This window comes from Gekko japonicus, unplaced genomic scaffold, assembly GCF_001447785.1.
Source record: "Gekko japonicus isolate JY-2015 unplaced genomic scaffold, Gekko_japonicus_V1.1 scaffold1746, whole genome shotgun sequence".
In the NCBI taxonomy this organism is placed as follows: domain Eukaryota; kingdom Metazoa; phylum Chordata; class Lepidosauria; order Squamata; family Gekkonidae; genus Gekko; species Gekko japonicus.
Genome location: NW_015159767.1, coordinates 389,798 through 401,344, shown reverse-complemented (window position 1 = coordinate 401,344; position 11,547 = coordinate 389,798). Strand labels below are relative to the sequence as shown.

At 50.0% G+C, this 11,547-nt stretch overlaps 1 protein-coding gene across 1 annotated transcript; it reads left to right on the top strand.

Annotated features, from left to right (window-relative positions):
• Positions 1-2,653: 2,653 nt before the first annotated feature.
• LRP10 (LDL receptor related protein 10) lies at positions 2,654-8,379 on the top strand (the record flags this gene model as incomplete). Its single annotated transcript, XM_015406288.1, has 3 exons — positions 2,654-3,500; positions 5,114-5,243; positions 5,694-8,379. Coding segments are annotated over 3 exons (1,538 nt in total), but the record flags the coding sequence as incomplete, so codon positions are not given.
• Positions 8,380-11,547: the final 3,168 nt, after the last annotated feature.

Below are 11,547 nucleotides of genomic sequence, written 5' to 3'. Positions count from 1 at the left end.
CGTGGTCCAGAGGAAGAATTGATATGAATTCTGGGATATATTTAAATAAAATAGGATTTATTGAAAGGGGAACAAAATAAGAAGTTGGTAATTATTTAACTGGCTGGGAATAAGGTTTCTGTAAATGAACTTGTCCGCTGTAGCACTTTAACACACACATACTGATCCTTCTCGGATCCCACACAGATTCTCTAGTCTCTCTCACTCTCCGACTCCACACAGCATTGTCAGAGGTCTCACTGACTGAAAAACCCAGCTGCCCAACATCCGCTGCTTTTTTCACCCACTGTCATTATCCCCGACTGTCATTCTCCCATCTCTCACTGACACACCCACACAGATCCACACAGAATAACTCCTCCCACACTCTGCCATCCACCAATCATACTCCACCTGTCGCTTTCCATCATTCTACTCTGCATTGTGCACTGCAACCAAACCTTTAAAGACACACACACACACACACACACACACACACACACTCTAACACAAGGAATCATCACACCACCATTAAGGCCTTGCTTCCAGTAGAAGGGTGATAGGGTGTCGGCGGCCAGCTTGATTCCTTTGCTGCGTTCCCTTGAGTCCGGCTCTTTTAAATGGCACCAGTCCCCAAACCGATGCTATTTAGCTCTGCTTCCTTGCTTCAGCCAGCGACTGGTCCAAAAGGGAACCTGTCCTGTTTTTGTGAAACTGTTAATTTTACCCTGTGTGACGTCCTTGCTTATAGGGGAAACGGTTTTACCTTTGAACACTCTCCGAGTACGTGAACTTGGTAGTTTTCTGCTGCCACCAGGAATTAAAAATTCCAGATCTCTCTCTTTTGGTAGTATGGCCTAGGGTCTGGGCCCTTCAGAGGACTATGTGGCCCTGTGGAAGTACTGTACTGATTTCTGGGATAAGTTTAAACAAAATTGATCTATTTAATAGAGAACAAAATAGGTTTCTGGTTATTTTGAACCGTTGCTGACAAAAGGAACTTGTAAATGTAACTGGCAAAGCTTGGTGCTACAAACGGTCTCTCAAACTCCAGACTTCACTCTGACAGGCTTATACACTCAGCATACTTTCTCTCTCCTATACATAGCCCCACTAGTCTCTTTGTTTTATTCACACTGAATAGACTCAACTCTCTTAGTCACACAGACTAAACTGTTGGTCTTATTCACACTGAATAGACTCAACTCTCTTAGTCACACAGACTAAACTGTTGGTCTTATTCACACAGAATTAGACTCAGAATTCCATAGTCCCATAGACTATGCTCTCTCTTCAAACTTCACACACAGAATCCTCTCAGAACATCTCCTCTCACACTCTCAGTCATACACTTGTCTCCCTCTATCACTCTCCTTACAGTATTGCAGTCAAACTAAACATTTAAAAGAACGCACACACCAAAACATGGAATCATTACACCCTGCTTTTAGACAGAGCCATTATCTGAGCTTTTTTAGAAATCCACTTCTGTAACGTTTAGCAGAGGCTACCCCCACCTATATGCTTTCCGTTGCTCTCGAAGAACTTCAAATGGTTGCTGAGGCAGGATTTGTTCTTCCTCAGCAGGGCTTGTTCTTCCATCTCTCTAAGAGTTCTCATTTTAATACTGCTCTGCGTTCTGATTCCCACCACTTTCTGTTTTTTCTTTCTTCTCCATTTTACTGTTTTCCTACCCCTGTCAAGATTTGGGTGTGAGCTCCTTGAGTCCAATTCTGCCAGTCCCGGCATGTGACATACAAAGCTGCCTTTTCCCGAGTTAGATCATCATCAGTCCATCTGTCTCAGTATTGTCTGCTCAGACTGGCAAAGATTCTCCAAGATCTCATGCAGAGAAGAGTCTTTTGTGACATCTGCTACCAAAGTGGAGGTGCCAGGGAATGAATACAGAATATTCTGAGGGCACAATGCAACCTCTGCCCCTGCAGCATGGCCCCTCTCAAACTGCATCCTTTCCCCATCTATCTCATTCTGCGTGTTTATCTGTCTATCCCCCCGTTCGTTTGCTTTTTTCTTTCCCTCTAGTCCTTGCCTTGAACCAAAAATGTAGTTGTTTATAGAATATTGTTGTCTTAAAACACACAGAATATCGAGGGCAGCTGAACATCAGTAAAAATAAAAATTATCATATAGCACTGTATGTAGAACAGCCAGGAGAGCCTAAGATTGTCTGGCAGTGAGTTCTAGCTCTTTTTTAGCATTATGCACCACTAGGTGGCGATCTAGACTTGTTTTTAAGGCAAGAGACATTTCAGAGGTGGTTTGCCATTGCCTGTCTCTGTGTCAAGACCGTGGTGTTCCTTGGAGGTCGCCCTTCCAAATACTAGCCAAGGCTGACCCTGCTTAGCTTCTGAGATCTGACGACATTGGGCTAGCCTGCACTCTCCAGGTCAGGGCTGAACATCAGTTAAAAGGGAGGACAGGAAACAGGAGGCAGAGGAAACGGGCCTGTTCAAATGCCTATCAGTATATGTATCTTTAAGGGGAAATTGGGAAGGGGAGGGGGTATTCTCAGTCACTTATGTCCCTTTCCCTGTCCATTTCCCCAGGGATGCCTGACTCGTGAAATACAAATCGTGCCTGTTTTGTGTTTCCTCCCATCCCTCGGGCTGTCTTCACTTTCTCTTCCGTACTCCCGTCTCTCCCCCTGCTACAGAACCAAGAGCCCCGCTGTGCAACCTCTCCCTGGACAACTTCTACGGGGTGATTTTTTCACCGGCGTGGCCCCCGGACGCGCACCCGGGGGCCGCCCACTGCCAGTGGGCCCTGGATGCCCACGACAGCCGCCCGCTGAGCATCCGCTTTACCGCCATCGACCTGGACGTCCGGGACTCTCTGCTGGTGTACGAGGGGGCGCCCGGCAGCACGCCCCGCCCTCGCTTGCTGCGCAACTTGGACTACACCAGCAACGGCAAGGTTGTTTCCGTCGACTCCCCGTCCAGCCGTGCGTGGGTCCTGTACCAGGCTGTCCCGGGAACGACACGCCTGGGGTTCAATGCCACTTACCACGTGCAGGGCTACTGTGTCCCGTGGGATTTTCCATGTGGCGGCGGAGACGGCGAAGGGGCCAGCTGCTACAGCGCCGCCGAGCACTGCGACGGCATCTGGGACTGCGCCAACGGCGCCGACGAGGACGGCTGCGGCGGCTGTCCACACGGGCATTTCCCTTGTGGCGGGGGAGGCTCCAGCGGGGCCGCCTGCTACGGGCCGGCCGACCGCTGCAATTACCAGACCTTGTGTGCGGATGCCGCCGACGAGCGGCACTGCTACACGTGCCAGCCAGGCAATTTCAGGTGTCGGGACGGGCGCTGCATCTACGAGAGCTGGGTGTGCGACGGGCAGGCGGACTGCACCGACGGCTCCGACGAGGCGGACTGCTCCTACGTCCTCCCGCGCAAAGTGGTGACGGCGGCGGTCATCGGCAGCCTGGTCTGCGGCCTCCTCCTGGTGATCGCGCTGGGCTGCACTTGCCGCCTCTACGCCCTCCGCAGCCACGAGTTTGGGTGAGGGGGCAGAACTGGCCCACCGGGGGGCCTCGGAGACTTGTACAGAGACGGCTCCGATGAGATAAGGACCCAAGATAGATGTTCTAGGGAGGGAAGGAGGGACGGGTAGGTCGGCAAGGGAACTCTGTCAGGTGGTGCCAGAAAGCTCAACGTGGGCTGCGGTCACACGGAGCATTAGGCACGCTAGAGAGACGGAAGATAGGCGGATTTTTCGAGCGCGATCTCACCGCCACATCTGGGAAGCGTAGAGCTCCCGTGGCTCACCCGAGGCTTCACTCCAAAGATGCGCAGTAAAAAACTAGTACCTCGGAGGTACTAGTTTCCGGAAACCGCGGGGCAAGGGCGGGCGCGTGATCGTGTTTCTGGTGGAATCCAATAGCATCCGGCGCCTGCCCATGTCCCCTTGCAAAAAGGTTTTTTTTTTTTCAAGTGTCCTTGGGATGCACACAAGCACCCAACGGGGCATGCGCACACATCGGTGTACAGGGAAAAAAACCACCCGTTTGCCGCGGCGCTTCTTTGCCGCGCTGCAGGATTGTAGTGTGATTGGCACCTCCCCCCTACCACGGGACCTCCACGGGATGTCTGTTCGCGCAACTGCGCGTTATTTTGCCCCGGGGCAAACAGCCACGCTTCCCCCCGCATTTTCCTGCCCGTGTGACCACAGCCGTGGTGGACCAAAAGTAGAGGGCAGTGCTGAGGTGGAAGCGGGTGCCTCCCAAACTCAGCTATCGGAGCTCGAAGGCATCTTGTATTTATGTAAAACACTTATTAGCTGCCTTTCTGCTCTGTGGAACGCAAGGTGGCTTGCGATATAAATGAAACAATGATAAAAACAATGTAAATAGACACTGTAAAACACATAAAAGGTCACAATCCAAGATCTCCAGGCAGGGACTGCTGATAAATAAAAGCTAAAGCGGTTGCACGCCGTCCTCATTAAAACTGGCTTCAGCTGCGTCCTAAGAGCGAAGGGGACAGGCACGCCTCCTTGGGGGGCTGCTCTGTAATTGTGGGGCTGCCACCGAAAAGGCCGTCTCTCTTGTGTCCACCAGACGTGCTTCTTTAATTGGTGGGAGAGTGAGGAGGGCCTCTACCTGTAATCTTAGTTCCCAGGCAGGAATGTATGTGAGAAAACAATCCCTTCATATACTGTCATCCCAAGCCTGTAGGGCTTGAAAGGTCAAAACCAGCGCCTTGAATTGGGCTCAGGAGCAGATCAATAGCCAGTGTAATTGCTGTAGTATCAGGGTTATGCCTGGTGTTCCCTCTAAGCTGATTGAGGTTGAGCTAGCTCTGTTTTCTAGCCTCCGGCTCACACCTGTTTGTTTTGGCTCAGGAAGCATGGCTCCAGAGCAGACTGATGTACGCAGCAGCCAAATGGCTCGCTCACAACTTTAATGCCGGTCGCTCACAAAGTAGGATTTTTGCTCACCAGACTCCACAGCTTGGAGGGCGCACTGGTTATACCCCCGGCATCACGCAAAGCAGACAAATGGGGAAAGGCAGAAGAGGATGGCAAAGGAAGGAGAGCCGGCTGGCGATGGCTGTTTAGGAAGGGGAGGTAGCTGGGGGGCTGTAATTTTTATCTCTACCCTTCCCCTCTGCAGGGTCGTAGCCCCCATGTCACGGATGGAGGCCCAGATGGTCCAGCGGCAAGCTCCCCCTTCCTACGGGCAACTCATCGCTCGTGGCGTCATCCCCCCCGTCGATGGCTTCCCTACCGAGCACCCCAGTCAGGTGAGACGGCCCCACTGTTCGCCTTGCTTTTCCCCCATAAGGCCTCAAGGGTGGGCGTCGGCCAGCACTTAGCCCATCTCTGTATCTGTTTCCCTCAGCTTTTTGTTTTGGTCCATCCGATACAGAGCAGGTTTCTCGGCCTTCCTGTGTTATCCACCTCCGGCTCCTCATGGTCAGCCAGATCTGATTTTGGGGGAGGCGCGAGGTTCCCTTCACGATTCTGTCTCTGACCTGTCTAAACGGCCCGTTACGCGGGCAACATGGCTGCCACAGTAGTTCCTAGCAGACAACAGAAACCTCCGCTTGAACCTTACGTGAGGGCATGTTAAATATTAGCCAATCAGGGCTCATCTTACTATGAGGTCTGCCAGTCTTGAAGTCTGCCTTATCTCCTTGACCGAGGCTGAGTTTGATTTACGTCTCAGCTGATTTCTTTCTGTCTCGTTCCAGAACTCGGTGCTGGGGAATCTGCGGTCTCTGTTGCATCTGTTGCGCCGTGACCCAGCCGCCGCCACTGCCCCCAACGGGGGTCGCCACCCACACCGCAGCCGCTTCCTGCGCCGCCTCGTGAGGCGCATGCGTCGGTGGGGACTCCTCCCTAGGCCCCCTCCATCTTCCTCTGCCACGACAACCGTAACCGGTGGCGCCGCCTCTTCTCCCCAGTCTGCTCCTGACACCCAGCCCGAGCTGCTTTCGGGGGAAGAAAATACGACTTCCGTCCAACACGAAGAGCAGGCCCCGCCTCTTCCTCAGAAAGTCCCGCCTACTCCCGAGCCTTTGCTGGAGCCCCAGGCCCCTCGCCCCCCTCCCACTCCGTGTCTCTCAGGAATGATGCAAACTCTCCGTGTCCGGCTCTTTCCCCCTGCACCTCCATGCTCTGTAGAGGCCGGCGACACCCTCAGCGTGCCCCCGTCCCCCGAGGATGAAGACGACGTGTTGCTGGTCCCTCTCACCGACCCTCGGCTCCAGAACACAGATGCATCGTGGGACGATGAGCCCCTTCTGACCTGACAACCCCACTGATTCCCTCTCGTGGCCGAGGTGACCCCCCTCTATCTCTGTCTAACACTGGACATTCCCTTTAAGAGGTTCACAGCCAAGTAATAGTGAATGAAGTAGGAAAGAAATAATTGACTGGCAGTTAAAAAAAAGTAAATGTTCTTCAAGGTTCTGTTTCTGCTCTTGGCACTGGACCAAGAGCGTAGATTACTGGTGCCACTGTGACAGTTCAATCTTCTGATTTATTGGAGGATGCAAAACTTCAGTGTAGCTGAATATCCATGTGCCAGTTAAATAACATTTCTTAAAGGGGATGCGGGTCACCTGGGATTAGGTTTTTTGGTGACAAGCCATGAGAAAGATGTTCTGGTCCAGCCAGTCATCTTGACGTTCTTTCCTCTTTTTTCAGACCCACAAGCGACAGGCCGCGGGTTCAGCTGGCACTGAAATATGGCTTTTTCTGGAGAACAGGAGAAGTACATGCACTTGACATTTTAAAAAATGTTCTTAGAAAGTGAGGAGGTGGGGATGGAAAATAAATATGTTCTCGCAGGGAGACACGACCGTATTCCTCTGCCTATAAGGAGAAGGAAGCAGAGAGATTTGTTTAGCAATCAATAGTGGCTCTAAAAGTCAGTGACTGTACGGGCTGAGCCCCGAACGTTGTTTTGTAATGATGCAGTACAGGAAAGCAAAAACGTACTCCAGCAAGAAAAATGATTTTTTTAACGAAGTTGCGGGAAGACTTCTAAGAAGGCAACGAGGCTAAAAAAAACAAATGTTTAAAGTCGGTGACTCCCTTGGAAGTCTTGTTTTCCCCCCCGCAGCGGTCAGAAAATAGTTTTAAGACAGAGAGCAAAGACGGAAGCTATTTTGATCTTCTATTGATGTTTTGTAAGTAAATTATTTTTTAAAACACAGGAAGTGAGAGAAGCTACATTTTTTGCACAAGACCTTGTCGTGCCCAATCAGATGTAAATAAGGGGAATTTTGTATGAAGAATTAAAAGCAATTTAGTAGTAATCGCCACCGATTGTTTCCGTTACAATGACAGAAAGAAGGAAAAACAAATATGCACAATAAACTTGATCGAGCTTAAAATATTTATATGATTTTGAAAGGCGAGGAATTATCTCTGCTTTAAAATGACATGTTAAAAGATTATTTCTAAAACCGGGTGAGTTTAAGGCTTCATTGATGGCGGTGTGCGAAGAAGACTGTTTTTATAAATGTTATTTTAGAATCTTCATTGTGTTTGATTAAAAACTGACAAAGGATGACGGATATACATTAAGCTTATTTCTTAGCCAGGTGTTCAAAATGGTAAACATAAAATCTGTGTTGAATCTCAGCCCAAACAGGTATTCTTCTTTTTAAAAGAACCCACAATTAAGCCATATCGAAGGCAATTCAAAAAGAAAATAGTAGGTTTCAGCTGTGATTCTCCTGTCATGCTTGTAAAAGAATAATGGTGCGACTGACCTATGAGAATACTGTTGATGGCTAATTTTGCGTGTAAAAGAAAGATGTTTATGCCCACATGCATTATTATCTGGAACTCAAGGCGTAATTCTCTGCAGATCCGGCTTTGTTTGAAACAGTTCTGTTAAAAGCGCTGCGGAAAACTAATTGGGCAGGTGAGGAACACACATTAGATTTGTTAGTCCGCACTTCCCACTCAAAATGATTGCCACAAGACAAATTACTGGAGTATCTGGCAAAATGGATCCGCTCCATCTGTGCCTCAAAGTTCTGTTTCGAGGAAATTAACCAAATAACTTTAGAATCAGGGAGTCGGGGCTCCGTTCAGGGATTGCCCCTTCCGGAGCCACCGTGCAAACCTTTCCCCTAGTAAAATAAAGCCGAGGAGGGCCAATGCACCCAACAGGACTCCTGGTCTAGTGTTAAAATGACAAATCCCTGGTGGTCTGCAAGCCCCGACTTTATTTATCTATGTTAAACATTCCTTGCAGAGATTCTTCTTCAGAAATCGGCGATGACACCAGTTCATGTTTTCCTGCTGTTCTGTCCTCTTCCCCCCCGGGGGTGGGTTTGAATATGAATAACAGTGATCACATTGAGTTAGATGAGCAAATATTTGCACTGCCTGATGTCTTTGAGCTGTGAGTACTAACCGGTGCCGTTCTGTTTGTTATTTCACCTTCTGTTGCCTTTAAGAGATTTGCTAAGAAATAATAATAAATAGAAAAAAAACTGAAATGGGTAGATTTTTATTCCTCCTCCTCCTGTCCTAGAAGCGAATCCCACTGCGAGAAATAAGACTGACTAAGTATGAATAGGAGGAAGAAGAAGAGAAGAGGAGATTGGATTTATACCCCGCCCTTCACTACCCAGAGGTGTCTCAGAACAGCTTACAAACTCCTTTCCCTTCCCCTCCCCACAACAGACACCCTGTGAGGTAAAAGAAGAAGAGATTGGATTTATACCCCGCCCTTCACTACCCAGAGGAGTCTCAGAGCGGCTTACTAACTCCTTTCCCTTCCCCTCCCCACGACAGACACCCGGTGAGGTAGGTGGGGCTGAGAGAGCTCTTGACAGAAACGGCTCTTTTCCAAGGACAGCTCTTGTCAGAACTACGGCTTGCCCAAGGTCATCCAGCAGCTGCAAGTGGAGGAGTGGGGAATCAAACACGGTTCTCCCAGATAAGAGTCCGTGCACTTAACCACTACACCAAACTAGGACCACCCTAAGTGCCAACGTGGGATTGTGGGCCTAGATTCAGCTCCCACCAAACCCAGGGCTATGACGGAAGGGGCGTCTCAGGTGTTGCGTCATCCAAAGCAAGGTACACACACTGCTGCTTTCTGCACACTGCCATAGCATGGGTCTGGGCAGGAGCGCCCATTGGCTTTTGAATCAGTGGTGCCAGGCAGTGAGCTCTGTGCCTTCCCCATCGCACTGCCCGAGTTGCTCGAGGAAGTGAGCTGGAAAAGCAAGCCTCGACTGAAAGGGTTGCCAGCAGATTTATCCAGAGAAGACCCGCTGAAATGGGTAGATTTTTATTCCTCCTCTTTCTGTCCCGGAAGCGAATCCCACTGCGAGCAATAAGACTGACTAAGTGTGAATAGGAGGAAGAAGAAGAGGAGAAGAGATTGGATTTATACCCCTCCCTTCACTACCCAAGGGAGTCCCAGAGCGGCTTACAAACTTCTTTCCCTTCCCCTCCCCACGACAGACTCCCTGGGAGGCAGGTGGGGCTGAGAGAGCTCTGGGCAGAAACGGCTCTTTTCCAAGAACAGCTCTTGTCAGAACTACGGCTTGCCCAAGGTCATCCAGCAGGTGCAAGTGGAGGAGTGGGGAATCAAACCCGGCTCTCCCAGATTAGAGTCTGCGCACGTCACAACGACACCAAACTGGCTTCTGACGGGTTGGCTGAAACTGCCTTTTGGGGGACAAGATGAGATGCGGTGACTTTGGGTTCCTTCTAGGCTTGCCAACTTCCATGTGGGTCCCAGAGATTCCACTGGAATTCCTACTGATCTCCAGAATACAGAAAACAGTTCCCCATGGCTTCGGAGAGCAGACTCTAGGTGGCATTATACCCCACAGAGGGTCCCGCCTCTCTCCAAGCCCTGTCTCCCCCAGGCTCCACCCTCAAGAATTTTCCAACCCAGAGCCGGCCACCTTCGTTCTTCCCCAGCTTTTCCAGTGACCCCTTTACCCCGATTAAAGGTAAAGGTTCCCCTTACTCGAAAGCCAGTCGAATCCAACTCTAGGGTGGCGGTGCTCATCTCCATTTCAAAGCCGAAGAGCCAGCGCTGTCCGAAGACGTTTCTGTGGTCATGTGGCCGGCATGACTAAACACCGAGGCGCACGGAACGCCGCTGTTACCTTCCCACCGAAGTGGTACCTATTTATCTACTTGCAATGTCTTGCTTTCGAACTGCTAGGTTGGCAGGAGTTGGAACTAGAGACGGGAGCTCACTCCGTCATGCGGCACCCGGGTCTTGAACTGCTGAACTACCGACCTTCCACAGCCTGCAGTTCAGCATGTTAACTACTTGAGCCACCACAGCTCCTTTTACCCCGATTAGTTTTCCCTTAATACCCCTTACCTGCTTGATTGTGCTCCCAAATATAATGGGAGGGTGTTCCTTCCTCATGCTTAGAGCATGCTTGTAGGTAAAACGCGGATCCATCCTCTGCGTTAAGGGTGTGGCCCCACTTGACTACAACTGATAGAAAGTGCTGTCAAGTTTCAGCCAAATTAGAGTGACAGATGTCGGGTTTTCAAGGCAAGAGAGGAACAGAGGTGGTTTACCATTGCCTGCCCTCTGCGCAGGAACCCTGGACTTCCTTGGTGGTCTCCCATCCAAGGAGAGCAAATTTAAAGTCCAGTGGCACCTTTAAGGCCGACCAAGCTTTATTTGGAAAAGTGTGCGTGCACACGAAAGCTCATACCTTGAATAAGACTTTGCTGGTCTTCAAGGGGCTAGGTAAAGGTTCCCTTGCTCAAAAGCCAGTCGAATCCGACTCTAGGGTTGCGGTGCTCATCCCTGTTTCCAAGCCGAAGAGCCAGCGCTGTCCAAAGACATTTCCATGGTCATGTGGCCGGCATGACTAAACACCAAGGCGCACGGAACGCTGTGACCTTCCCACCGAAGTGGGAATTTCTTGCTTTCGAACTGCTAGGTTGGCAAGAGCTGGAACTAGAGATGGGAGCTCACTCCATCATGCGGCACCCGGGTCTCGAACTGCTGAACTACCGACCTTCCACAGCCTGCAGTTCAGCGTCTTAACCACTTGAGCCACCGCAGCTCCTTAGTTAAAGGGGCTACCGGACTCTAAATTTGTTCTGTCACTTCAGACCAACACAAAAATAATCAAAAATGGTACACAGTATGGAAAGTTATGGTTAACAGGGAAAAAAAACACTGTGATAAGGACGCTAAGATAAATAATACTGTACTGCAATAATCAAAAATATGCTTTTTCAGGTAATGGAAAAATACAATAATATGTGCAATATTTTTTATAGTGCAAAGCTACAAAGAAAATAACGCTGGCGACGCAAAAAATGTTGATGTTAACGATGTGCTCCGGAATGTCCCGTGTCGTTTTGTAGTTCCTTCTTCTGAACACAATTGTATAATTTCTTTCCACTTCTTGTCTTATTTACAGAGATAGAAGCAGGGGTCATTTCCTGTGGGAGCGCATAGGAGCGGAGCTCCGGCAGTAAAGAGCCCAGAGGGCGGGCACATGTATCAAGCCCTACCCCTTGCTCCCAACAGGCCCTCAGTCGGGCCACGAGGAGCAGGTAAGTTGCAGAGCCCCCCCCCCAGCC